This window comes from Oncorhynchus kisutch, linkage group LG12 (assembly GCF_002021735.2).
Source record: "Oncorhynchus kisutch isolate 150728-3 linkage group LG12, Okis_V2, whole genome shotgun sequence".
Lineage (NCBI taxonomy): Eukaryota > Metazoa > Chordata > Actinopteri > Salmoniformes > Salmonidae > Oncorhynchus > Oncorhynchus kisutch.
In genome coordinates, this window is record NC_034185.2 from 39374226 (window position 1) to 39400445 (window position 26220).

At 42.6% G+C, this 26220-nt stretch overlaps 1 protein-coding gene across 10 annotated transcripts in view; it reads right to left on the bottom strand.

The window, feature by feature from the left end:
- Positions 1 to 26220, bottom strand: part of LOC109900988 (otoferlin) — a 132758-nt gene that overhangs the window by 35521 nt on the left and 71017 nt on the right. For 9 of the 10 annotated variants that reach the window (XM_031837536.1, XM_031837534.1, XM_031837530.1 and 6 more), the window contains exons 6-8: positions 4352 to 4422; positions 4064 to 4196; positions 3831 to 3885 (exon numbers count right to left, since the gene is read on the bottom strand). In XM_031837536.1, the coding sequence (XP_031693396.1) occupies positions 3831 to 3885; positions 4064 to 4196; positions 4352 to 4422 (259 nt within the window). Of the gene's footprint in view, positions 1 to 3830; positions 3886 to 4063; positions 4197 to 4351; positions 4423 to 7468; positions 7707 to 26220 lie in introns of those variants that run through there. The other variant, XM_031837539.1, reaches the window with a different exon arrangement.

Consider the following 26220-nt stretch of genomic DNA (forward strand, 5'->3'; position numbering starts at 1 on the left):
CCTCTTCTGAGAATGAACTGCACTATGTGAAGGTTTGAAACTCAATGACTGAGGTCTTTTACAATTGTAATGTACTAAGTGTAAGGAAGTCTTTCCTTATCCCACTTTCCAAATCATGTTAATGCTTGTTTGATGAAAAGCATCAACTGGCGCACAACAAGGGAAAATGATTTAGTGTAGAGGTGCTGATTAGCAGGGAATAAACTTTAAGCTATAAAACAAAGAAAGTCGCACACTCCATATATAAAACCACCTAGTAATTTGAAGGCACAGTGATGCCGAAACATTGGCATTTTGTTACCCAATAAAATACTGGGAGTGTGTGACTCTCTTTGTTTGTAATGCCTGTTTGATGAAAATGCTTGTAAGTAACTTTCCATTAGGTTGAGACTTAGTCTCAAAAGGGAGGAAATGTCACGAAAAATGACAAAATTAGACATACTATACTGTTTTTACTTAGAGAATTGTCCATTGCTATATGCTAGTGTTTTGTTTTGCTGATGCAGGCTTGTCTTGTGTGATTTAGTCATAAGTCTGGGCGTACAGATAAGAGCTGGGTGCGACCGCAATATGTGACATCCCATTTGTACTATCTGCTGGAACTTCTTTCATAAACCATGTTCCCCATCCCTGTTTGCACACATCTGCTAACTGCTACATAGACAAAGAGGTTGGACTTTCTATAAAAGCTGAGAGCCAACTCTGTTCGTTGGGCATTTAACTCTGAACTATGAGTGATTGTTGATTGCTCCATTTTTTGCTAATCTTACAATAAAGGTTGTTGTTTGAAGAATATACAGTCTCTCTTTAGAATTGCCAAGACATCAGTCATCTTCCCCAAATTAAGGGGATGATGGTGCAATCTTTGTGAGAGGGAGGGAATATGATTTTATTGGTCCTCAACTAATGGCTCAGACACTCAGTTAGCCCTGAGTTAGCCTGCAGGTTAGTTCTGAATGATTCATTGCCATATACATTTACCTGGCTAAAAGGTGAGGCACTTGCGTGGTACCGGTTATCCCGAGTTGAACTCAGAGTTGACCAAAGTGACTCAAACCATGTAAGTAATATAGGGATCAGGAGCAAAGACCAAGATTTATACCAGGACATTGGTCCATGGGCCCTTTCTCAAATTGTAAGAAACTCAAGTAGAGTAAACTCGAGTACAGTACCGCACAGTAGAGTACAGTAGAGTAGGGTACAGTACAGTAGAGCACAGTACAGTACATTATATAATGGGTGGGTCTAATCATGAATGCAGATTGGTTAAAACCGCATTCCAGCCGGTGTCTATTCCACAGGTTACCACCGGCTAAATCTATGACATTAAAATGCCTATTTACTCTGTTTCATTTGACTGCGCAATCCACTGTCTCATCAGCCCAGCCAAGCAATTTATAAACTTGATCTCCACTATAAAAAGCATCTAGACTTTATCTCACATTTCCTTTAGACTATCATTTTGTTTTCAACAGCAGAGATTTGTATAAACCTTGCTGTCTGTCTCTCCAATATTTGCAACATTGTTTCAATATTTACATTTGATTTCCAGCTGTCCTATAGTAATGAATGTGTCGGGAGTCGGGATAAGACAGACAGGCAGGGAGCGTTTCTCAGCCAGTCGAAATCATGAACCAGCTGACATAATTTCTATGGATATATACAATGAAATGTCAATTGAAGAAAGGTTAAATGAAACAAAGTGCAGCTAGTTTGTAGTCTTTCTATTGTCAGTTTGACGGGATTGTGTTAGCTGTGTTGTTGGCTAGCTCCTCTGAACAACAGTGTCCTGATGAGTAAGCACATTTTCTATGCTAGGCTAATTGTGCCTCATTAGGTCATTGTTATGAATGTCTCCAAATAAATGCAGCTTAAACAAATGCAAATGCAGCTACTTTGCTGTTATTTTGGCTGCACTTTTTGACGTGACTGTAAGTTAGCCGTAGCTGGCTAGCTATAAAGCAAGGGATAAGAATGTTGCCAGCCAGTATGACAATAGAACATTTAGAACGAACGACTGGGTCACATCCAAAGATACTGTAATGACCGGACTAGATCATAAAGGAACAATTGTCCAGACAGAGGATTGAGTTTACGAATTGACGGTTTATAAACCCAACTTCACACAAGCTACTGTTTGGCCATAGCCCACGCCAAATAAATGAAAGATACCCCACAAGCCAACCAACCAGGATGCCCGGCATCAGAACATTCCAGGCATCCACGTGATTGGCACATAGCTGGTTGATTGGCATGTCGGACCCCGCGAACACTGGTAAGTACAACACAACCCACTAATAGCCTACCACATAACACACTGCTGTCTGTGCGGGTCGCTACAATACTGAACAAAAAGACTGAACAACTGGGTCGCGTCTCTAGGAACGGAACCGATACAACTAACGACCAATAATTATTTGAATATATTGGTAACCCGTTGTATAAAAGTGATAATGCCCTCGAAGCCGGTGCCAATATATCCTCCAAACACGGGCTTCTCTGGCATTATCACTTAAGTAGAACACAGTACAATACAGCATATTACAGTAGAGTATAGTACAGTAACGTCATGAGTTGTGATTATGTTCCATTGTTTAACTAGCTAGCTACATGACTTAACAAAAGACTCTAATTTTGGCAATGTACTGTATTTTCATTTCAAGTTAAAGTGTACTGTTAGCTAGCTAGCTAACGTTAGCTGGCTGGCTCGCTAACTAACGTTGCGTCATGTGTTGGGATTCATTGTTTACCTAGCTAGCTATCTAGCTACATTTCTTTAAAAAATACTCTCGTCTCAGTGTGCCAAAGTGCAGAATAACTGATGCATTTTTGAACACTCAACACCCGTTGAATATGTCCAGTGTCAGTAAACGTTGGCAACAAAGCATAATTCAATTGTTGCCAGCAGCACATTTACAGTCACCAACACTCTGGATAACATGAAAAAAGTCTAACCAGCTCTGCCAGGGCGAGTAAAATGGTCAGAGTGGGGTGTTCTCTCATTATGTTTCTGGAAGTAGCTAGCCAATGTTAGCAAAGTAGCTTGGGTGCTTGACTGTAGTTGTGAGGTCAGAAATTTCGGTACAACTCTACTTATTGGCCAGAGCGTCCAGTGTGCGCTCTGAACGCGATAGGACGAGTAATGTTCAGTGAGCTGTTCTCTCTCTCTCTCTCTTAGATCTCTGGAAGTAGCTGGCAAGTTCGTACAGAACGCACGGACCAACCCTTAAAGCGATGGGTGGGGCTAAGGCTTAAGAGGGTGTGAACCATGCTGAATGGGTGTAGACAAAGAAGGGTGTTATATTGAAATAATAGTGTTAGATAAAAAATAATCATTAATTGCTTTATTTTCAAACATTAAGTTTAGGAGTCAGGTTTGGGACAGCCACCTGTGCAAACAATGACATTGTACCATGTTACAGTATGTTTGTTATTGCCTAGAAATGAATTAGAACATACCATGATTTAAATAAATGTCCTAATTTTGGAACTTAACAGTTTTTAAAACGTTTTTTGGGCGCACCTATTACTATGGCTGAACCTGCAAAACAACACATGTTTAGAGTGGCAAGTAGCCTAGCGGTTAGAGTGTTGGGCCAGTAACAGAAAGGTCGCTGGATCAAATACGTGAGCTGAAAAATCTGTCAATGTGCCCTTGAGCAAGGCACTTAATTTGCTCGGGAGGTGCCATACTACTATGGCTAACCCTGTAAAACAACACATTTCACTGCACCTATCTGGTGTATGTGACAATAAAACATGTTTTTGTTTTTAAAATATTTTTTGGGGGGGGAGGCGGGGATTGGGGTGGATTCTTTCCCTCATCTCACCTGGTAATCCACAGGCCTCCCAGAACTAGGCTCCATCTTGATATCAGGCTTTGATCTGAGAGAGTCAAGGCACACAAATCAGAGCTTTTCCTAATGAAGTGTAGCCTGCAGTTTGCTAATTTACTCAACTAGTACTGTAGTATGGGTTATAAACATGAATAAGTGTGTTATAAAGGGTCAATGGATCGTTGCAGTAACAGAAGTACAATAAGTACATAAATAAGTACACAGACCTCTTGTTGGAGACATTGGTGGTGACGGCAGTGACGGAGGCCAGGGAGATGCAGTCTGGGTCCAGACCCCCCACCCCTCCCAGACGCATGGCCTTCCTGTTTAGATCCTCCATGTCCAAGATGGCTGGCTCATCTTGGGGGTGCCATCACAATAACCTATGTTACTATATGCCAGGGGAGGCCAACCCTCTTCCTGGAGAGCTACAGGTCTCTCTCTCTATCTCTGCTCTAACACACCTGATTCAATTTATCAAAGTCTCGATGGGCAGCTGATTAGTAAAAGCCTACCTTTCTTGTGGTCATCCTTGGAGCTCTTGGTCTTGCCGAGCTTCATGGCTGAGAATACCCCCTTCCCCGCTCTGAGGGAGGAAGAGAAGAGGAGGAAATAAAAAATAAACAAAGGAACTACTGAACACTTACACAGTGAAATCAGGTCAAATATTTTGGAAGACCTACCTCTTTGGGGATAATGACAAAGTCAAGTTCCCCAAATTCATGAACTATTCTCATTATTGTGACATTCAGAGGACTTTGTTAAACTCTCATGTAGGGACCTTTATATTTATCTGAGGAGGACCTCATTGAACAAGAAATGTATGAGTGCTTCAGCAGTACATTATGAAAAACTACAGTACCTAACTAAAACATACACCAGGGGTAGGCAACCCTGTTCCTGGGGTGCCACAGTTACTGCAGGATTTTGTTCCAACGAGGCACCACACTTGACCAACTAAGCTAATTGATCAGTTCAGTGATTGCCTAAATTCAACATACACTACATGACCAAAATGTATGTCGAACAATATGCTCATCGAACATCTCATTCCAAAGTCATGGGCATTAATATGGAGTTGGTCCCCCTTTCCTGCTATAATGGCCTCCACTCTTCTGAGTAGGCTTTCCACTAGATGTTGAAACATTGCTGCAGTGACTTGCTTCCATTAAGCCACAACAAGAGCATTAGTGAGGTCGGGCACGGATGTTGGGCGATTAGGCCTATCACGCAGTCGGCGTTCCAATTCATCCCAAAGGTGTTTGATTGGGGCTCTGGGCTCTGAGGTCAGGGCTCTGTGCAGGTCAGTCAAGTTCTTCCACATCGATCTCAACAAACCATTTCTGTATGGACCTCGCTTTGTGCACAGGGTATTGTCATGTTGAAACAGAAAAGGGCCTTCCCCAAACTGTTGCCACAAAATTGGAACCACAGAATCGTCTAGAATGTTATTGTATGCTTTAGCGTTAAGATTTCCCTTCACTGGAACTAAGGGGCCTAGCATGAACCATGAAAAACAGCCCCAGACCATTATTCCTCCTCCATCAAACTTTACAGTTGGCACTATGCATTGGGGCAGGTAGTGTTCTCCTGGCATCCATCAAACCCAGATTCGTCCGTTGGACTGCCAGATGGTGAAGTGTGAGAACGTGTTTCCACTGCTCAAGAGTCCAATGGCGGCGAGCTTTACACCACTCCAGCCGACGCTTGGCATTACGCATGGTGATCTTAGGCTTGTGTGCGGCTGCTCGGCCATGGGAACCCATTTCATGAAGCTCCCGATGAACATTACTTGTGGTGACGTTGCTTCCAGAGGCAGTTTGGAACTCGGTAGTGAGTTTTGCAACCGAGGACGATTTTTACGCGTCACATGCTTCAGCACTTGGCAGCCACATTCTGTGAGCATGTGTGGCCTACCACATCGCGGCTGTGCTGTTGTTACTCCTAGTCGTTTACACTTCACAATAGCACTTACAGTTGACCGGGGCAGCTTTAGCAGGGCAGAAATTTGATGAACTGACTTGTTGGAAAGGTGGCATCCTATGACGGTTCCACGTTGAAAGTCACTGAGCTCCTTAGTAAGGCGATGGCTGTGTGCTCGATTTTATACACCGGCCAGCAATGGGTGTGGCTGAAATAGCCGAATCCACAAATTTGAAGAGGTGCCCACATACCTTTGTATATATAGTGTACCTGCTCTTCCAGGACAGATCAATCAAAAACATGAAGTGCCTGTGACACTCCAGGATGAGGGTTGCCTACCCTGCCCTAAACCAACATAACTCATTGCACCATCAGGAGAGAAACATTTAGCAGAGATGAACATCACATGGACAAGACAGTCTCTTCACCACCCGACCCAGATCACTATAGAACTCAGCAGTGTCCAATAACGACACACAGTTATTACAGAGGATCACATATCACCACCATAACAAAGGCCTGGACCGACAAATGAGGGGCCTTAATAATGAACAACTATGAGCGTGACCATCCAATTAGCTGCAGATATAGATACATGTCAGATAGAAGATGAAAGGGAGGTTTTCTGTTTGTCTTCTCAAGCATTCTGAAGTGGAGTAGTTGATCAGTTCAATTTCAATTTCCAGTTCAATTTCTGCTTTCCATCTTCCTTTCATTAATTCACTGATATCTATCAAAACCTCTTTCGAAAAGAACCATAAAAGGAAGGAGATAAGATAGTGTTCTTTCAAGAAAATATAGCATATTCAACATGACAGGTTTGGGAGGATGAATTGGAAAGGGAAAATCCTTTAGAAAGAAGCAATATACAGTAAGACTACAAAAACAATTGTTCACTCAAGGCTGGTTCACCTAGCTACCATACTATTATTATTGACATAATCACAATGCAATGGACTTTAGAATGTAACATTTGTAAAACTGTTCCACAAAATCAATAACACCTCAAAACAATGCTATAGAGTGCAACCACCGGGTGTTGAATACAGATGTAGGATCTTAATTTGAGTTTGCTACAGAAGAAAAATAATCCTGCAGCAAAAGAAAACGTGAATTATTATATGGATTATAATTAATGGACCATTTACTAGAGGTAGATACATTTTGTTGTTAGGGAAAATCAAGTCTCACATTTTAAAGTGGAAATTACAAACTTTAGAAAGCCTGTGTTGTAAACCTTGAATACACGACAAGTTTGCATTTCCTGCCATGCAGGAAAATTCTCAGCAACAACAGAGCGATCAAATTAAGATCCTACATCTGTACAGCCTCAGTCAGATGAACAAACATTTAACCTTTTACTGCATTGGGCTAAATCAGGCTCACACAGAGTGATTCTTGGTAGTCTTAAACAAATCTATACACCTCACACACATGGTTATGGGCTTAAAAAAGAAGACGCTTGTAGCATGTCAGACATAGCATTGAAATCTATTCAATTTAGAGTGTGCATCCTACTATTACACTTTATATACATCACAGAAGACTAAAATATAACAAAACTGTTTGACATAGAAACACGAAATTATGAAAAATATTAATAACATTCCACCCATTAGTCTACAGAGGGCACATTTGGTCCTTGGCTAGAGGAAAGGGCTATGCAGATCATACTAATCAATAAGCAAAAGCAAGTGGTTCATACATACCATACGAAAAATACCAAGGGTCCAAACCCAGTTTAGGATGACAACACTAGCTACCTCTCTGTCTCTCAACAAAATAAGATTCAACTGTCCCTCATTCACTCTATTCCATGTTTGGAGTTCCTTCGTTAAACAGGAGCCTAGCTCACAGGTGCACTAGAATCCAAGTTGGTAGGTAAAGAGGAATACAGGTGTGCATGCAGGGAGGCAGAGGAGGGAGAGGCAGGTGAGAGTATGAATCTAAGGCGAAAATACAGCAGTGCACAAGCTGCTGTGGTGTTGGGGAAGAGGGAGGGGTTGCACTGACGACCAAATAATATGAGTGTAGACAAGCATGGCAAGGGATCCATTGGAGCACATATACAGTACACTCTGAAACGAAGACACACACAGGCATGCAAGCACACACCAGGGTTTAGAACCAGTTCAGGGAACAGAACTGAAAACGGGAAAAGTACAAAATATTTTTAGAAACAGAATCAGAACCAGGAACAAAAGTGATCTATACAGTTCCGGAACAGAATCGTTATTTTAAAAGCATGGAGACCGGTTAATAACGTTATTTATTGTTACGAGCATTTTTTCCCAGTCACACAAAAAATGCAACAAAGTGCCTATGCAAAGCCCTCACTCTTTCACTCAGCAACTGCTTCTAGTGTCTGCCTGCCAGCTGAAAATCTTTTCCAGTGTGTGCAGGCTACCTACGCCTCCTAAAACATAAGCTACTGTAGCCTACTGACATTACAAGTGTGATTAAGAATTTAGGGAGAGATAAAAAAAAAAAATGTAACTAGAGAAGAACGGATTAACTTTTTCAATGCTAGTTAAGGATGCTATATTTATCATGTTTCACAAAGTTAAGACGTGTTTTTATTTCAATTCTGGTGCCACTCCACACACACCAGCTTGTTAGCATGGTCCAATGTTAAGCCAACTCTCAGAAGTTCAAAGACATTCAAAGTTCCTTCATAGAAGCCGCTCCTCCGTAGGTATAATTCTGTGGGCCTAATTGAAATAATGCATGTCATAAAAAGATGGCCAGCGTTTCAAGTCAAGCCTCCTCCTCCACCCTCTCTGGCTCTCACGCCTACACTTGTCTGACCAATGCATGTAAACTACTAGCCCATTTCAGAGGTTTAAAAAGGTTCGAACCAGTTCATAACTTTATTTTTCTGTTCAAAACAGTCAAATGGAACAAAAAAACAATGGTTCTCTTCAGAACGAAATAATTGGAAAATAATTGTTTCCAACCCCTAACACACACACACACGCACACACACACACACACACACACACACACACACACACACACACACACACACACACACACACACACACACACACACACACACACACACACACACACACACACACACACACTCACACTCACTGTGGTGTGTCACGCCCTGGTCAAAGTATTTTGTGTTTATCTTCATTTATTTGGTCAGGCCAGGGTGTGGCATGGGTTTTTGTATGTGGTGTCTTGGTATTGGGATTGTAGCTTAGTGGGGTGTTCTAGTTAAGTCTATGGCTGTCTGAAGTGGTTCTCAATCAGAGGCAGGTGTTTATCGTTGTCTCTGATTGGGAACCATATTTAGGCAGCCATATTCTTTGAGTGTTTCGTGGGTGATTGTCCTTAGTGTCCTGATGTTCCTGTCTCTGTGGTTGCACCAGATAGGGATGTTTAGGTTTTCACACGTCTATTGTTTTTGTTAGTTTATTCATGTATAGTGTCTTCTTAAATTAAACATGAATAACCACCACGCTGCATTTTGGTCCGCCTCTCCTTCAACTAAAGAAAACCGTTACATGGTGGTTGTAGAAGTATTTGGCCTCTCACTCTGCCAGAGCAGAACGCTACTGTTGAATGAACTGGGAGGATTAAAGAGGAAAGTTTGGCGTCTGTCTGTCAGAGAACTATAGAGGATCACAGCGTCTTATTACAGTCAGCAGGAACAAAATGGAGGAGATGGAACTGGAGCAGACAAGCTCATCCACAGAGTGAGCTGTCACCAGGGATGAAAACCCACAGACAAATGGGCTTAATACATTTCAACACCTCTATAACAAAGGGACACACTAATAAAGTTACCAACATTATAAAAGAAACACAGAGCCGATACCTACTTCTCTTTTCTGCCTTTTCCAGTCTTCTCTTTTCCTTTACTGTGCCAAGCACAGAGTGAATGCAGATCGGGACAAAAAAAAGAGTTAACAAACATCCCTATCTTTTGAGAGAAGTGGTGTCTGAGCGAGAGAAAGAGAAGAGAACTGATTGAGAGGCTTCGCCTTTTTGCTCTTGTTTAATCAGCGACTCTAGTTTAATAAAGAGAGTAGAGACGGGGCTGTTTGAGTATGTATGAAAGGTCAGTGAGTAGGCAGAGCCGAGAGATGCTAAATGGAAATTAAAAACTGACTGAACTTCAGAAAGGGTTCAATTTGATCAAATATGCTGCTGGAGGGGAAATTTCTGCACTGTTTTTCCTCTCGGTGTGATGGAATTCCAACTCAATGAACAAAAGTCACGTTATCCCTAAAATCAAAAATGTCACACTATGAAGTCTTTATGGGCAATAATACAAGCTATGTGTAATCAGAACAATGTCACCAAGTACCCAGTATTTTTGCCCTTTTCATTTAAACTGAAATGGAAGAAAAACCAAGTAAAATGTATCTTTAATCAAAACACTGCAAATCAAACCAATCAAATCACATCAAACCAATCAAAACCACACAAACGGTTTGCTTGAATCAGGTTGTGGAGTAACTCATCAGACCAACATCAATGACTGACCAATCTTGATGTAACCAACCCCCTACTACCGACCATGTCGATTAATACTGATCAATATTATCTATGGAGTGATTTGGTGTAATTACAAGGAATATTTTGTATTCGGTATTGGTATATAGTGAATAAAAGTGCTCCTGTATGTGTATCATAACTCATGGGATAGTTGTCCCATTGATATCGGGGTTGCTTGTCAATCTGACAACCATTCCCATTGTAACAATGTACACAGAAAGCTAAATGAGGTTGAAAAGACGTTGAAAATACTTAATATCCGGATGTTGAAAAGGCATCTATGTTTCACAAGCTTGAACAGCACAATACAGCACAGCACAGTACAGTAGAGTTTAATTCAGCAGAGTACAGTATAGTAGAGCAATATACAGTAGAGTTTAGTTTAATTCAGTGGAGTACAGTAGGGTACAAAGTACATTATACTGTGCTCTACTGTACTGTAGTGTACTGTACTGACATATACTTTACTTTTCATTACCCTACTATGCTCTATTGTACTGTACTGAGCTATACTCTACCTTTTCTCTACTTTACTGTACTGTCTAAACTTCTATGATTGGTTCTGATTTGGTAGGGCCAGACCAAAAATCGACAAAACAAAGATGTCCAAAAGACGCTAGGCGTTAGTCTGTGCTCAGTGGTTATTGACATGTTAGTTTTTACTTATTTGAAGAAATTTGAGATGGTACGCAACCACAACAGAAATACAGAGGGGCACCACGCTACCTGACGTAATGCTCAAGAGACACACACACGCACGCGCACGCGCACGCACACACACACGCGCACACACACACACACACACACACACACACACACACACACACACACACACACACACACACACACACACACACAAAAGGATTCCTTTTTTTCAATTTACCAAAAGGAGGGGAGAGAGGAGGGGAGAGCGAAAAATAGATAAAAAGAGAGAGGGTCGGAGAGAGAAAGAGAGAGAGGAGAATGGTCAGTATAAAATCAAAAACTTGCAAAATTGAATATCAATAAATAAAAGAGGAGGAAAAAAGAATTGAGCTGCAGGTAATTAATAATGCATCACCACAAAGCTCTGTTCTGCTCTGGGGGCTCTGCTGAATAGTCTCTCTCTCACACACATGCACGCACACACACACACACACACACACACACACACACACACACACACACACACACACACACACACACACACACACACACACACACACAACACACACACACACACACGCATACACACACACACACACACACACACACACACACGCATACACACACACACACACACATACACACACACACACACACACACACACACACACACACACACACACACACACACACACACACACACATACACATACACACACACACACACACACGGTGTTCTCTCAGGAGTGTCTCGTGATCAGATGGTCAGACAATGATCAGGTGAACCAGACATCCAGAATGTTCTAGAGCGGACTGTTCCGGTCGAAAAAAAGATTTACCATTCCACTGCCGTCTCATGAAGTTCTCTCCTATTATTAATATTAATATCCACAGAAATGGTTTTCTAAATCTCTATTTCAATGTCAATTATGACGCAAGCACTGCCATCCGGCTTCTATAAAAATGTAGCCTTTTGAAATATGACTGTCAATATCTCAAGAGCTTAGCCGTTCTGTCTGGTTAGGCATTGGCTGCAGGGGCTGCAGGGGTATTGAATATGGCCTCTTAGCTATTGCTTAGATTTTTTCCCTCTGTGTAGTTGCAAAAAGCTTGTATTCTGGGCTGCTGGTGTGGTATTCGTTCCTCTGTGTATTTGTAATAAGGTTGTATTCTGGGCTGGTGTGGTATTTCTTTCTTCATTAGTGTAAAAGGCTTTATCAATATTTAACATCAGAGACCAATCCTTTGAGTCTATACTGGATGAAAACAGCCTTCCATTTGTGTGTGCATGCGTGCGTGCCTGCTTGTTGAAGATTAAGAAAAATACAGAACAAGCGATGACAGAAAGAGAAAGGAAGGAAGGAAGAAGAGAGATATGTAGAGGAGGTAAACATATCCGGCTGGTCACAAGAAAAAGCGGTTGACTTCGGATGTAACAAAAGTTCCTGAGGACGTCGATATATGCCTTCCTCAGTGCTCACAAAAAAAACTGTGGCACAGCACTGGACTCAAACTCACGAGGTTCAGAGCCTTCCCCAAACCATAGCCTTAACCACTTGGAATGAATACCTAAACTTAACCCTTTGAGTTGTTTCTGTTTTAACCCTGTAACCAGACGGAATTTTGAAGTCAAACTATGAGATCAGGTTGCAAAATACAGCAGTTGACTGAGGAAGGAGGGAGAGGCTGAATAGTAGTCGTGGCTAACTTTCACTCGGCTTTCTCTGAATCCCCATCTGTCTTAAAAATGTTATTCTGCTCATGCCCGAAATAGTGCTGTTGCATTTTTAAGTCTGGTATTGCATCACGCTTCAGGCTGCTTTCTGCCTGTTGTTTCAAACACAACTCCCTCTCTAGAGCTAGGTAACATGCCTTGGCAAAAAATTAAATATCTATGTTGACATCCTTTATGAGAGGCTGTCTGGATCTTTCATTTAAAGACCCTTGCTCCCTTCGGTCTCAACGTAGACTTTGATCTGAAGCCATTCTTGTGATTATTGTGACTTTGCCATTGTAATTGTTTGTAAGTTTGTGTAGTCTAAAATGTATCTATGATCGTATGGTATCCATTTGTTTTTTTTTGTATGCTGTTCTTTGTATGCCATTTTAATATTTTATAATTAACCAATGATATTAGGCCACACTTGGCCATGATTACAGACACCTGTGTCTTTTGACACTATATAAACGAGTCATACCGCAGTGTTTGATCATACCCCGATGAAGAGAGGTTGGCTGTCGAAACGTTGGACATGACATTTTTGCATCTGAGCTCTTAGTGTGTGGCTCTCCTTTATTTTCAAGACATCCTTAATGATATCTGAACTCTTTAGGATGACTCGTTTTCACAATATCATCTCTCAACCTTGTATCATAATCCAAAAAGGCCGATTAGACAGTATACTGTAGCTTCTACTCTTATTTCTTATTTCTCCTGTTGTTTTTATTAGTATTTGTATATTCTATAGTTGATATTGAATACTGTCCTGTTGGGTAGGGCTTGCACATTAAGTATTTCACTGTACTTGTGCATGTGACAAGTCAAACTTGAATGTGAACTTATGACATTGTGTGATGACATTTCACCATAATGAAACAGTAGGTAATTCCATACTGGCCATACATATAAATCTATGTCTCAACAGAAGGTGCTTTCTATTTAATGTATAATAATCAGGATCATATTGTGATTATGCTGAGTGCTAAATGTCGACGGTGAGAGGTAGTGGAATCTGGTGTGTGGGATATTCATTACAGTTTTTTACAATCGCTAGGATCCATTTCTCAATACTTAGGTCACTTTTTCCAAACTCTTCACACAATTCTCCTAACCAACTTTCAGCTTGGCACAGCAGTTAATTTCACATCCAAAATGCACAAAAACTACCAAAACCCTTTATACATGTCTCAAATCAACTCATTCTTCCATAACACTAGCAAAGGTTGTCACCCAACAGGCAAACAATGACCTAAACAACACTAACAACAGGTAGCATTACACCATGTTTTCTTTTGTAAAATGTCTTTACAAAACAAGAATGACACCTCTCTACTGTTTAGAATTCACTGCAGTATATGTTACAGGAATGAATCAGACATGATGCAATATGCTTCAATATGTTTCATATCATTTAATGACTCCAACCTAAGTGAATGTACACTTCAGACTTCAACTGTACTTCAGTTAAAGTCTCTCATTATAGAACTTATATGGGAATTATCAGTCAAGATGAAATAGGGGTCAGATTTATGCATGGCACAGGTGTTGCTATAACGATTTATCCCAGGAGGCTGTTCTTGGGATCATCATGGTGATCTCCTCTCACACCGTGGCTTTGGACAGGAAGTCAGAGAGGGTCACTTAACATGCTCAGTCAGTCAACATAGGGGGGCAACACAGTGGCACATAACACACAGGCAATACACCACAAAAAACACAGCACTCAGACACACTGAAGACACAGGCAATCCTCGAGGGAAAACGGGGAGATAAAACACCAAGGATGAGTTGGTTGGATTCAAGCACTGCAATAACATGAATCTAAAGTTACCTCTTCAACGACAGCATTTGATGTCTACAACTGAAGCTCTTCTCTGAGGACTTCAAACAAGCCACAGCTTCAAACAAAAGACACATTGCTAAATTAGGAATCAACGACCCCAGAACATTGTACCAGTGCTAAATTCATACTGACCTCATATGAATACAGACCCTCTACATTAAAGACTAATTTGTTAGTGCTGCTGTGAGCTCATACAGCCCCATAAAGACCTTCTACATAAAATACTTAATGTGGTAAAGATGACAAAAGATGGCGCCGATAGAGAAGGCCGTCATCTTGACTTTGACACTTAGTGACTTTTTTGTGTACAGTTTTTGTATCTGTATTGACCAATCACTTTTGGACATCAGATTGACAGTTGCTAACCTGACTTTAAATTTCTCATTTTGACGTTAATACCGACTTCAACTCCGACTCAGCTGTTCGCTTGTTCACACAGGACATAATTCCTTTGTTTTATGGGCTACCTAAACGCTGCAGACGTAGACATGGAAGATGGGCTGGCATCCTTGTGAGACTGAGAAGAAGAGAAAATCGATCAGCACTCCCCTCTGTTTTATTGGCAAATATCCAGTCACTCAAGAATAAGATGGATGAGATGTGTTTGAGATCTCCTATCAGAGAGACTTGAAAAGCTGCAATGTTCTAAAACTTGGCTGGTTGAATCTATGTACATAGAACTGGTTTCAAGTCCAAAGGGGGAGGGGTGTGCCTCTTCATTAACATCAACTGTTGTGCTGCTTCCAATGTGAAGGAAATCTCGAGCTTCTGCTTACGTGATATAAAATAGGTCATGGTGAGCTGCAGACCTTTTTATCTACCAAGAGAGTTCTCATCCGTAATTATCACGGCTGTCTACATCCTTCCACAAGCCAACACCACTTTTGCACTCAGTGAACTCTATGGGGCCCAAAAAAACAAGAAACCATACACTCAGAGGCAGCGTTTCTGGTGGGAGGAGACTTTAGCGCAGGGAGACTTAAAATCATTCTACCTCATTTCTATGACACGTCTCCTGCTCCACTAGGGGCGCTAAAACTCTAGACCACCTTCATTCAACCCACAGAAATGCATACAAGGCCCATCCTCTCCCTATTTTTGGTAAATCAGACCATGACTGTATCCTCCTGCTTCCTGTTTACAAACTCAGCTCAAACAGGAAGTACCAGTCACTCGCTCAATACGGAAGTGGTACAATGAAGCAGATGTTAGGCTACAAAACTGTTTTGCTTGTACAGACTGGGAAATGTTCCAGGATTCATCCAATAGCATTGAGGAGTTTACCACATTAATCACGGGGTTCAACAATAAGTGAAAAGTGACTATACGGACATATCTGTGCTGGGCTAAAGGCTAGAGCTACCGCTAGCAAGGAACTGGACACGGACAAGGATGCATACAAGAAAGTCCACTACGACCTCCAACAAGATATCAAACATGCAAAGGAAATATAGGGGGAAGGTGGTTTCCTAATACTTTGAAAGGATGGTCATGACACACATCAACACCATCATCCTAGACACCCTGGACCCACTCCAATTAGCATACTGCCCTAACAGATCCACAGATGACACAATCTCAATTGCACTTCACACTGCCCTCTCCCACCTGGGCAAGAGGGAAAATAACTATATGAGAATGCTGTTCATTGACTACAGCGCAGCGTTCAACATCATTCTCCCCTCCAAGCTCATCATCAAGCTTGGGACACTGAGAACTCCCTCTGCAACTGGATCCTGGACTTCCTGACGGGCTGTGCCCAGGTGGTGAGGGTAGGCAAGAACACCTCCGCCACGCTGTCACTAAACACGGGTTCCGCTCAGGTGTGCGTGCTCAGTCCACTCTTCTACTCCCTGTTCACCCACGACTGCATTGCCACATACGACTCCAACACCATCATCAAGTTTGCTGGCAACACAACGGTGGTAGTCCTTATCACCAACGGCGTTGAGACAACCTAAGTAGGAAGTAAGAGACTTGGCAGTGTGGTGCCAGCACAACAACTTCTCCCTCAACATCTGTAAGACCAAGGAACTGATCATGGATTACAGGAGAAAGAGAGGAGAGCACGCCCCCATCCACATCGACAGGGCTGTAGTGGAGTGGGTCGAGAGCTTCAAGTTCCTTGGTGTCCACATAACTAAGCACTTAACATGGTCCACACACACCTGCACAGTCATGAAGACAGCGTATGTTCCCCCTCAAGAGGCTGAAAAGATTTGTCATGGGCCCTCGGATCCTCAAAAAATTCTACAGCTGCACCATTGAGAGCATCTTGACTAGCTGCATCATTGCAAAGTGCTGCAGAGGATGGTGCGGACATCCCAGGAGATCACTGGTGCCGAGCTCCCTGCCATCCAGGACCTCTATCAGGCGGTGCCAGAGGACTTCAGCCACCAAAGCCATAAACACTCTGCTACCGTCCGGCAAATGATACCGGGGCATTGGTTCACGGACCAAGAAAGCTTTTATACCCTAGCCATAAGACTGCTAAATGGCCATAAGTCTGTTAAATAGTTCATTCTATCGGCATTGACCCTACAGTATCTTTCACTGACTCTATGCACACTCACAATACTACACTGCTCAAAAAAATTAAGGGAACACTTAAACAACACACTGTAACTCCAAGTCAATCACACTTCTGTGAAATCAAACTGTCCACTTAAGAAGCAACACTGATTGACAATAAATGTCACATGCTGTTGTGCAAATGGAATAGACAACAGGTGGAAATTATAGGCAATTAGCAAGACACCCCCAATAAAGGAGTGGTTCTGCAGGTGAGAACCACAGACCACTTCTCAGTTCCTATGCTTCCTGGCTGATGTTTTGGTCACTTTTGAATGCTGGCGGTGCTTTCACTCTAGTGGTAGCATGAGACGGAGTCTACAACCCACACAAGTGGCTCAGGTAGTGCAGCTCATCCAGGATGGCACATCAATGAGAGCTATGGCAAGAAGGTTTGCTGTGTCTGTCAGCGTAGTTTCCAGAGCATGGAGACACCAGGAGACAGGCCAGTACATCAGGAGACGTGGAGGGCAACAACCCAGCAGCAGGACCGCTACCTCCGCCTTTGTGCAAGGAGGAGCACTGCCAGAGCCCTGCAAAATGACCTCCAGCAGGCCACAAATGTGCATTTGTCTGCTCAAACGATCAGAAACAGACTCCATGAGGGCGGTATGAGGGCCCGACGTCCACAGGTGGGGGTTGTGCTTACAGCCAACACTGTGCAGGACGTTTGGCATTTGCCAGAGAACACCAAGATTGGGAAATTCGCCACTGGCGCCCTGTGCTCTTCACAGATGAAAGCAGGTTCACACTGAGCACATGTGACAGACGTGACAGAGTCTGGAGACGCCGTGGAGAACGTTCTGCTGCCTGCAACATCCTCCAGCACGGTTTGGCAGTTGGTCAGTCATGGTGTGGGTTGGCATTTCTTTGGGGGGCCGCACAGCCCTCCATGTGCTCGCCAGAGGTAGCCTGACTGCCATTAGGTACCGAGATGAGATCCTCAGACCCCTTGTGAGACCATATACTGGTGCGGTTGGCCCTGGGTTCCTCCTAATGCAAGACAATGCTAGACCTCATGTGGCTGGAGTGTGTCAGCAGTTCCTGCAAGAGGAAGGCATTGATGCTATGGACTGGCCCGCCCGTTCCCCAGACCTGAATCCAATTGAGCACATCTGGGACATCATGTCTCTCTCCATCTACCAACGCCACGTTGCATCACAGACTGTCCAGGAGTTGGCGGATGCTTTAGTCCAGGTCTGGGAGGAGATCCCTCAGGAGACCATCCGCCACCTCATCAGGAGCATGCCCATGCGTTGTAGGGAGGTCATACAGGCACGTGGAGGCCACACACACTACTGAGCCTCATTTGGACGTGTTTTAAGGACATTACATCAAAGTTGGATCAGGCTGTAGTGTGTTTTTCCACTTTAATTTTGAGTGTGACTCCAAATCCAGACCTCCATGGGTTGATAAATTTGATTTCCATTGATAATTTTTGAGTGATTGTGTTGTCAGCACATTCAACTATGTAAAGAAAAAAGTATTTAATAAGAATATTTCATTCATTCAGATCTAGGAGGTGTTATTTTAGTGTTCCCTTAATTTTTTTGAGCAGTGTATACACACTATATACACACAGCTACTGCATTCTTTATTCTTACTCTTATTCTTATGAATTATCTATCATTTTATACTGCCTTCATGTACATATTGTGACAATTCTCTTCAAGGTTAGGAGAGTTTGTAAACAAATTAAGCGAAAGACCAACACAAAATCACACCAGAGAGTGTTCTTTCCAACAGGTCAGTACCTGAATGTTTGTTTCTCCGGCCTGGACCGCCCCAGGCCCCAGGTGTGGTCCAGGGTCGTAATGTACATGTACTTGTCGAGCCTCAAGTACCTGATATGGCCTCATGCTCACTTTTCTCCCAGGTAGGGAAACAATATCATGAGCCGTACACCTCAGTTCGCCCTGTATCCCTGAAAATACATCTCTGTTTTTCTGGATCAAGGTCTTTACTTCCTGTACTTGTGCTGGGGACAGTGTAGGTGAAACTTGCACTACGGCTGCACGCCTGAGTGGGTGTGGGGTACATGACAATTAGTGTTTCTCTCTATCAAGCCACGCTTTTAACAGGTTTACGTGATATATCTGTTCCGGGGAGCGACGGCCTGGCTGTCGGATCCGATAATAAACCTCTCCTATTTTCTCCAGCACTTGATATGATCCCTTCAATGTGGCTAACAGTTTACACTCTACCATGGGGATCAGCACATTATGTCCCAGTTGAAATTCCCCCAGGCTAGCCTGCCGCTTATAAGTGTGCCACTGGTGCTCTGGTGCTCTTGTGCTTGTGGTTATCCTGTCTTGCATGGCTGTGATGTGCTCTGTAACACTAGTATAAGACGTGAACTGGTGCTCCCAGGTTTCCCGTGCGATGTCTAAGATTCCCTGGGTATGGCTCCCATATACCAGCTCAAAGGGTGAAAACCCCCGCAAGGCTTGGGGAACCTCTCTAATGGCAAACATCAGATACGGCAACATGAAATCCCAGTTTTTCCCATCCTTATCTATTACCTTCCAGAGCATTGACTTCAGGGTGCGGTTGAATCGCTCAGCCCATCCGTCTGAGGATAGTAAACCGATGTCCTCAACTGTTTCACCTGCCACAACTTGCAAAGGTCTGCCATAAGGCGAAATAATAAAGGGGGTCTCCTGGTCAGTAAGGATCTCTTTTGGAATCCCTACCCTGGTGAACAGGAGCACTAATTCCTTGGCTATAATTTTGGAAGACATCGTCCGAAGGGGAATGCCTTCTGGGTAGCGAGTGGCATAATCTAGGATGATCGGAATGTATTGGTGCCCTCTGGCGGATTTGGGTAGCGGGCCCACTATAACCATCGCTATCCTCTCAAATGGCGTTTCAATTATGGAGCTGTTAACTGGAACTCGGAGCACACCCCACAATGTTGAGCCACTTCAGCCTGAACTTGATCATATTACTCCAGTGCTAGCCTCTCGACACTGGCTTCCCATTAAGGCAAGGGCTGATTTCAAGGTTTTACTGCTAACCTACAAAGCATTACATGGGCTTGCTCTTATCTATCTTTCCAATTTGATCCTACCGTACAGGCCTACACGTACGCTACAGTCACAAGACACAGGCCTCCTTACTGTCCCTAGAATTTCTAAGCAAACAGCTGGAGGCAGCACTTTCTCCTATAGAGCTACATTTGTATGGCATGGTCTGCCTACCCATGTTAGGGACGCAGACTCTGTCTCAACCTTTAAGTCTTTATTGAAGACTCATCTCTTCAGTAGGTCCTATGATTGAGTGTAATCTGGCCCAGGAGTGTGAAGGTGAACGGAAAGGCACTGGAGCAATGAAGCGCCCTTGCTGTCTCTGCCTGGACTCTAACCCTATTACAGGGGCTGAGTCACTGGCTTACTGGTGCTCTTCCACGCCGTCCCTAGGAGGGGTGCGTCACTTGAGTAGGTTGAGTCACTGACGTGATATTCCTGTCCGGTTTGGCACACCCCTTGGGTTGTGCCATGGCGGAGATCTTTATGGGCAATACTCGGCCTTGTCTCAGGATGGTAAGTTGGTGGCTGAAGATATTCCTCTAGTGGTGTGGGGGCTGTGCTTAGGCAAAGTGGGTGGGGTTATATCCTACCTGTTTGGCCCAGTCCGGGGGTATCGTCGATGGGGCCACAGTGTCTCCCGACCCCTCCTGTCTCAGCCTCCAGTATTTATGCTGCAATAGTTTATGTGTCCGGGGGCTAAGGTCAGTCTGTTATATCTGGAGTATTTCTCCTGTCTTATCCGGTGTCCTGTGTGAATTTAAGTATGCGCTCTCTAATTCTCTCTCTCTCTCTCTCTCTCTCTCTCATTCTTGCTTTCTTTCTTTCTTTCTCTCTCTCTGAGGACCTGAGCCCTATAACCTTGCCCCAGGACTTCCTGGCCTGATGACTCCTTCCTGTCCCCAGTCCACCTGGCCATGATGCTGCTCCTGTTTCAACTGTTCTGCCTGCAGCTATGGAACCCTGACCTGTTCACCAGACCTGCTGTTTTCAACTCTCTATAGACAGCAGGAACGGTAGAGATACTCTGAATGATTGGCTAAGAAAAGTCAACTGACATTAACTCCTGAGGTGCTGACCTGATGCACCCTCGACAACCTCTGTGATTATTATTATTTGACCCTGCTGGTCATCTATGAACATTTGAACATCTTGGCCATGTTCTGTTATAATCTCTACCCGGCACAGCCAGAGGAGGACTGGCCACCCCTCATAGCCTGGTTCCTCTCTAGTTTTCTTCCTAGGTTCTGGCCTTTCTAGTGAGTTTTTCCTAGCAACCGTGCTTCTACACCTGCATTGCTTGCTGTTTGGGGTTTTAGGCTGGGTTTCTGTACAGCACTTTGAGGCACCAGCTGACATAAGAAGGGCTTTATGAATACATTTGATTGATGGATTGAATCCCTGGCCAGTAAAACCTCCTCACAATCTTGTCTCAGGTTTTATCAATACCAAGGTGCCATTGTATGCTTTGCAGTTCACCATCTGGCCGCACCTTAGTGAGAGGGCAGAGCCCGTTTATTTGTTCTGCCCTCACATATTTGCCATTTATCACTCGGCCCCCTTCTTTGCCACAAAATCTACCTCAAATATCTCATACCTCTGCACATCAACTCGGTCCTGGTACTCCCTGTATATAAATACATATATATATATATTCAGTGGGGCAAAAAAGTATTTAGTCAGCCACCAATTGTGCAAGTTCTCCCACTTAAAAAGATGAGAGAGGCCTGTAATTTTCATCATAGGTACACTTCAACTATGACAGACAAAATGAGAAAAAAAATTATCCAGAAAATCACATTGTAGGATTTTTAATGAATTTATTTGCAAATTATGGTGGAAAATAAGTATTTGGTCACCTACAAACAAGCAAGATTTCTGGCTCTCACAGACCAGACAGAACTTGCACATTTGGTGGCTGACTAAATACTTTTTTGCCCCACTGTATATATATGTATATATATGTGTGTGTGTATGTATCTATTCCTCTTGTGTCACTGTTTTCTTTGTATTATTATTTTGTAACTCTAAGTTGTTGGGAAGGGCTCGTAAACAAGCAATTCACGATTAAGTCTTCACCTGTTATTTTCGCCGCATGTGAAAAATTAAATTAGATTTGAATTCACTTTCTACATCTGTCATTTGGTGCTGCAGTACACTTATAAACATAAAAACGATAGAGTTAAAAGACTTCACAACACCATCCCAATGCTGTTTGATGCGCAGCCAATCTGCTGCATTGTGGGTAGGATCAAAGGCGGTCCAGAAAGCAGGATGGCCTCACACTGGCACAGAATGAGCTTGGTTGCATCCCATCCCAACACAAAACAAACCAAATTAATGAATGAAGTAAACAAAAGCCTAATCAAATGAACCTCTCATCAATCCCTACCTCAGTTTCCTCCGCTTTGTAAATGAGGAGTATGGATATTTCAATAGCTCAAACAAATAAAGATAATTTAAGTATGGCATATGTGTCAGTGTGCTAGTGTTGATTAATTCATGACTGTGGCATCTAAAGGGATAATGCTCACACTAAAGACCCAGGTGTTGTGGTATTGTGGTGAATATCAAAAGGGGATACAAATGTTTCCCTCAGGTAAATCCAAGGGGAACTTTCTGAATATATCATTATACTGTATTCTGCAGACAGTAGCACGTTTGTATGAAGGCATGGTTATTCACAGGCAAATTGCTATATGCTATGGAGGTACAATTGTGTCTTTTTGTTGAGGGCAAAACCTTTTTTATTTTCAATCAAAAATAATCCAAATTAAAAATCATAGCGGACACCTATGAAGATGGCATCTCAGGTCAGCAGCACTGGGCTGTATTGATGTATCCTAAAACTGACATCTGCTTCATTAGATTGAACGGTCACATATCAGTTATTGTTTTCATATCTATAAAAAATAAGCAGTTTTCTTTACTTTCAGAAAGCGAGCTGACCAAGGGGTCGAAAAAGTAGATATTGCCAGATGTTCACTGTCCAAGAAACAGGCCATGGGAAGCTTTATTGCTGGCAAAAGTGTACATAACCAGAGGTATTTAAACTGGTCTGTGTTCTTTTTCTCCATCTCTGCCTGTCTTGTTGTACATGGAACATGTCTCACATGCATTAATTAAAAAACTCTTAAGATGTCAGCTGCTAATTTTCCGATTTACACCACATAAACACAGTCATTTTCTCTGGACTATCTGTTGCTGCCAAGTCATGATTTCCCTGGGGGTTAGCCTTGCAATAACCAAGTGGTGAGACACATAGCCCTCTATATTTAAATGTTTCATGTACACTCCGATACGTGTCTGCGTCACATGCAGTATCTTCTATTGACATCATCTTCTATTGTTTGTCCTCAAGTGTCTGTTTTTCAGCATGAAGTACTCTGTAGCCACTTAGTGTGGACACCAGGTGAGACCACACACACAGTCTCTCTTCTTCACTTCATCCCTCTACCACATCTCCCTAAATCCTCTGGGTTATACCAGCTATTTTGGTGAACCCCTCCCGCATCTGAGCACTGTAATTGATGAATCATATACGGTCTGCCGCTGTTCTAACCTCTTTCCCTTTCTGTCTTCTACACCTCTCTCCCCACCTTGTCTTTCTTCCTCGTTTTATAATGCACAACATATTCGCATTGAAGTATTTATAATATTAAAATTATCATAATTATAATGCATTTACCTATTTATAACACCTGGATAATGAACTTCTTTCAATAAAGCATTTCACATTCTCCACTGGTTGAAATTAAGTATCTCATTGAAATACTATCCTGTGTCCTCAGATTAATGCAGATGAAGGGAGTTAGATATGCATAGTTTCTTTTCTTCTGTATATGTGAATTACAAATCAATAATGTTTCTAGTCTATTGCATAGTAACAATGGGTAATCATTGATGTCCCAAGAACGGTAAACACTGTTGAAGTGTATAATTGTAATACATACACATATACACAGCATCATTCAAATAATGGAGTTTGATATGACTGAAAAATAATGTCTCAGAGATTCATACCTGAACCACACCTTCATTTGCCAAGGAAGAGTACATGATCAGTGAATATATTCAATGTACAGGCAACTGTGGCAATGTGGGAATCTCATGCGTGGTAGGACTTGCATCCTTGGCACAATGAAGTTATTATATTCTACTCTATCCAAAGGCTTCATTAATGCCATTCAGACTTGAAGTTGATACAACAACTATGATAGCTGAGGTTCATAGATTGGTATTTTTATTTATCAGTTATTTTACCAGGTAAGTTGACTGAGAACACGTTCTCATTGGCAGCAACGACCTGGGAAATAGTTACAGGGGAGAGGAGGGGGATGAATGAGCCAATTGTAAACTGGGGATTATTAGGTGACCGTGATGGTTTGAGGGCCAGATTGGGAATTTAGCCAGGATATTAGTTCAGAACCTAACGTTTTAGATCGGCTACATACGGCTACATACTGCTACATACTGTAGCTAGCTACACATCCATAGGCGTACAGTTATTTTTATCCTCCACTATACTATTAGCAAGTAAATAGTTAGCTAGCTACGTTACTTCAGCTGCATTTGAAGGCAAGCTTACACAATTGTACATTCAATTTGCAGTAAATGCTATAGCAAGCTAGATTCTTTACACCCACTGTTTCACAAGACAACAAGCCTGGTTTGCAGGTTTTCTCAGGAGTCCCTATAACATTAAACAACACAAATTACAAATTAATTCTCATAACACTAACTAGCTGGATAATAACTTGCTAAATAGCGATTTTGGTAAATTAACTTTATGACAAAAAAAATATGCACAAACGTTTGTCTCTACATTAACTAACATATTTCTCTCTCATATTTTTTGCTTGACTCATTATGACGTTATAACAACTTACATCTGGTTCCACCGTAATATTTTGTCAGCCATCATTGTTTAAGAATGCCACAAAGGCAAGGGTGGCTCGCGTCAAAATTCGTCATTGAAACCACTCGATATGATTGATCATATAAAAACCTTGGGACCCAAATGCATAACGAGTGCTCTAACTCCCCCTTGTGGTGGTCTGGAGCAATGAAGCCGTGGCGCTGGGTACCTCTAGGTCCCGTGGTGCAAGCTCGGAACTTTTAAAGGAGGAACCACTGTAGGTCTTCCAACACTTGTTGTGGCCACAGTGTCAAAAACGTAGGTTGCTCCCAATGCCAACCCATTCATCACAACTAACTGAGTGTGTGTTCCATATTTAGTGGATGTGCTTTACTGGCAGTATAACAAGACAAGTGGGAGGTGATTTATATGAATAGAAAAACCCCTGCAAAACAAGCTGGCTATGGCCGGGTGGAGATGATATAAAATGCATTAAGAGGTCAGCAATAAATCATTCTGAACTCCCAGAGAAAGGGGTAACTGGTGAGATGGGGTAGTGTGTGTGTATGTGTACAGTATGTGTGTGTGTGTGTGTGTGTGTGTGTGTGTGTGTGTGTGTGTGTGTGTGTGTGTGTGTGTGTGTGTGTGTGCTTGTGCTTGTGCGTGTGCGTGTGTGTGTGAGAAAAGAGAAACCACTTTCTCTTCAATCACTCTATCGTGGCAGCTCAGACCTGAAGACCACAGCACACACTGCTTCATCTCTCTTGTCCTCTGTTTATACCAAATGGGAGAGGGAGAGGAGTACATATGCGTGGTGGAAGAAGACTGAGAGGAAGATCAAGAGCTGTAGTCTCAGATGCGATTAGGGCTACTATAATTGATCATGTAATAAATCATGGTCTATCAATGAGAGAGGCTGGTCTTTGTCACGACTTCCGCCAAAGTCGGCTCCTCTCCGTGTTCCGGTGGCATTCGGCGATCGACGTCACCGGCTATCTAGCCATCGCCGCTCCATTTTTCATATGTCCATTTGTCTTGTCTTGATCCATACACACCTGGTTTTCATTTCCCCAATCAATCTACTTGTATTTAACCCTCTGTTTCCCATCATGTATTTGTGTGTAATTGTTTCATGTTATGTGGTGTTTGATTTATGCGCTTGACTTTTATTTATGTTCTGTGTTTTGAGCGCGTTTGATTATTGTGTTGCTCTCGTTTTGGAACGGAAAATAAATGTGCGCCTGTTAACTATACTCTGCTCTCCTGCACCTGACTTCGCCTCCAGT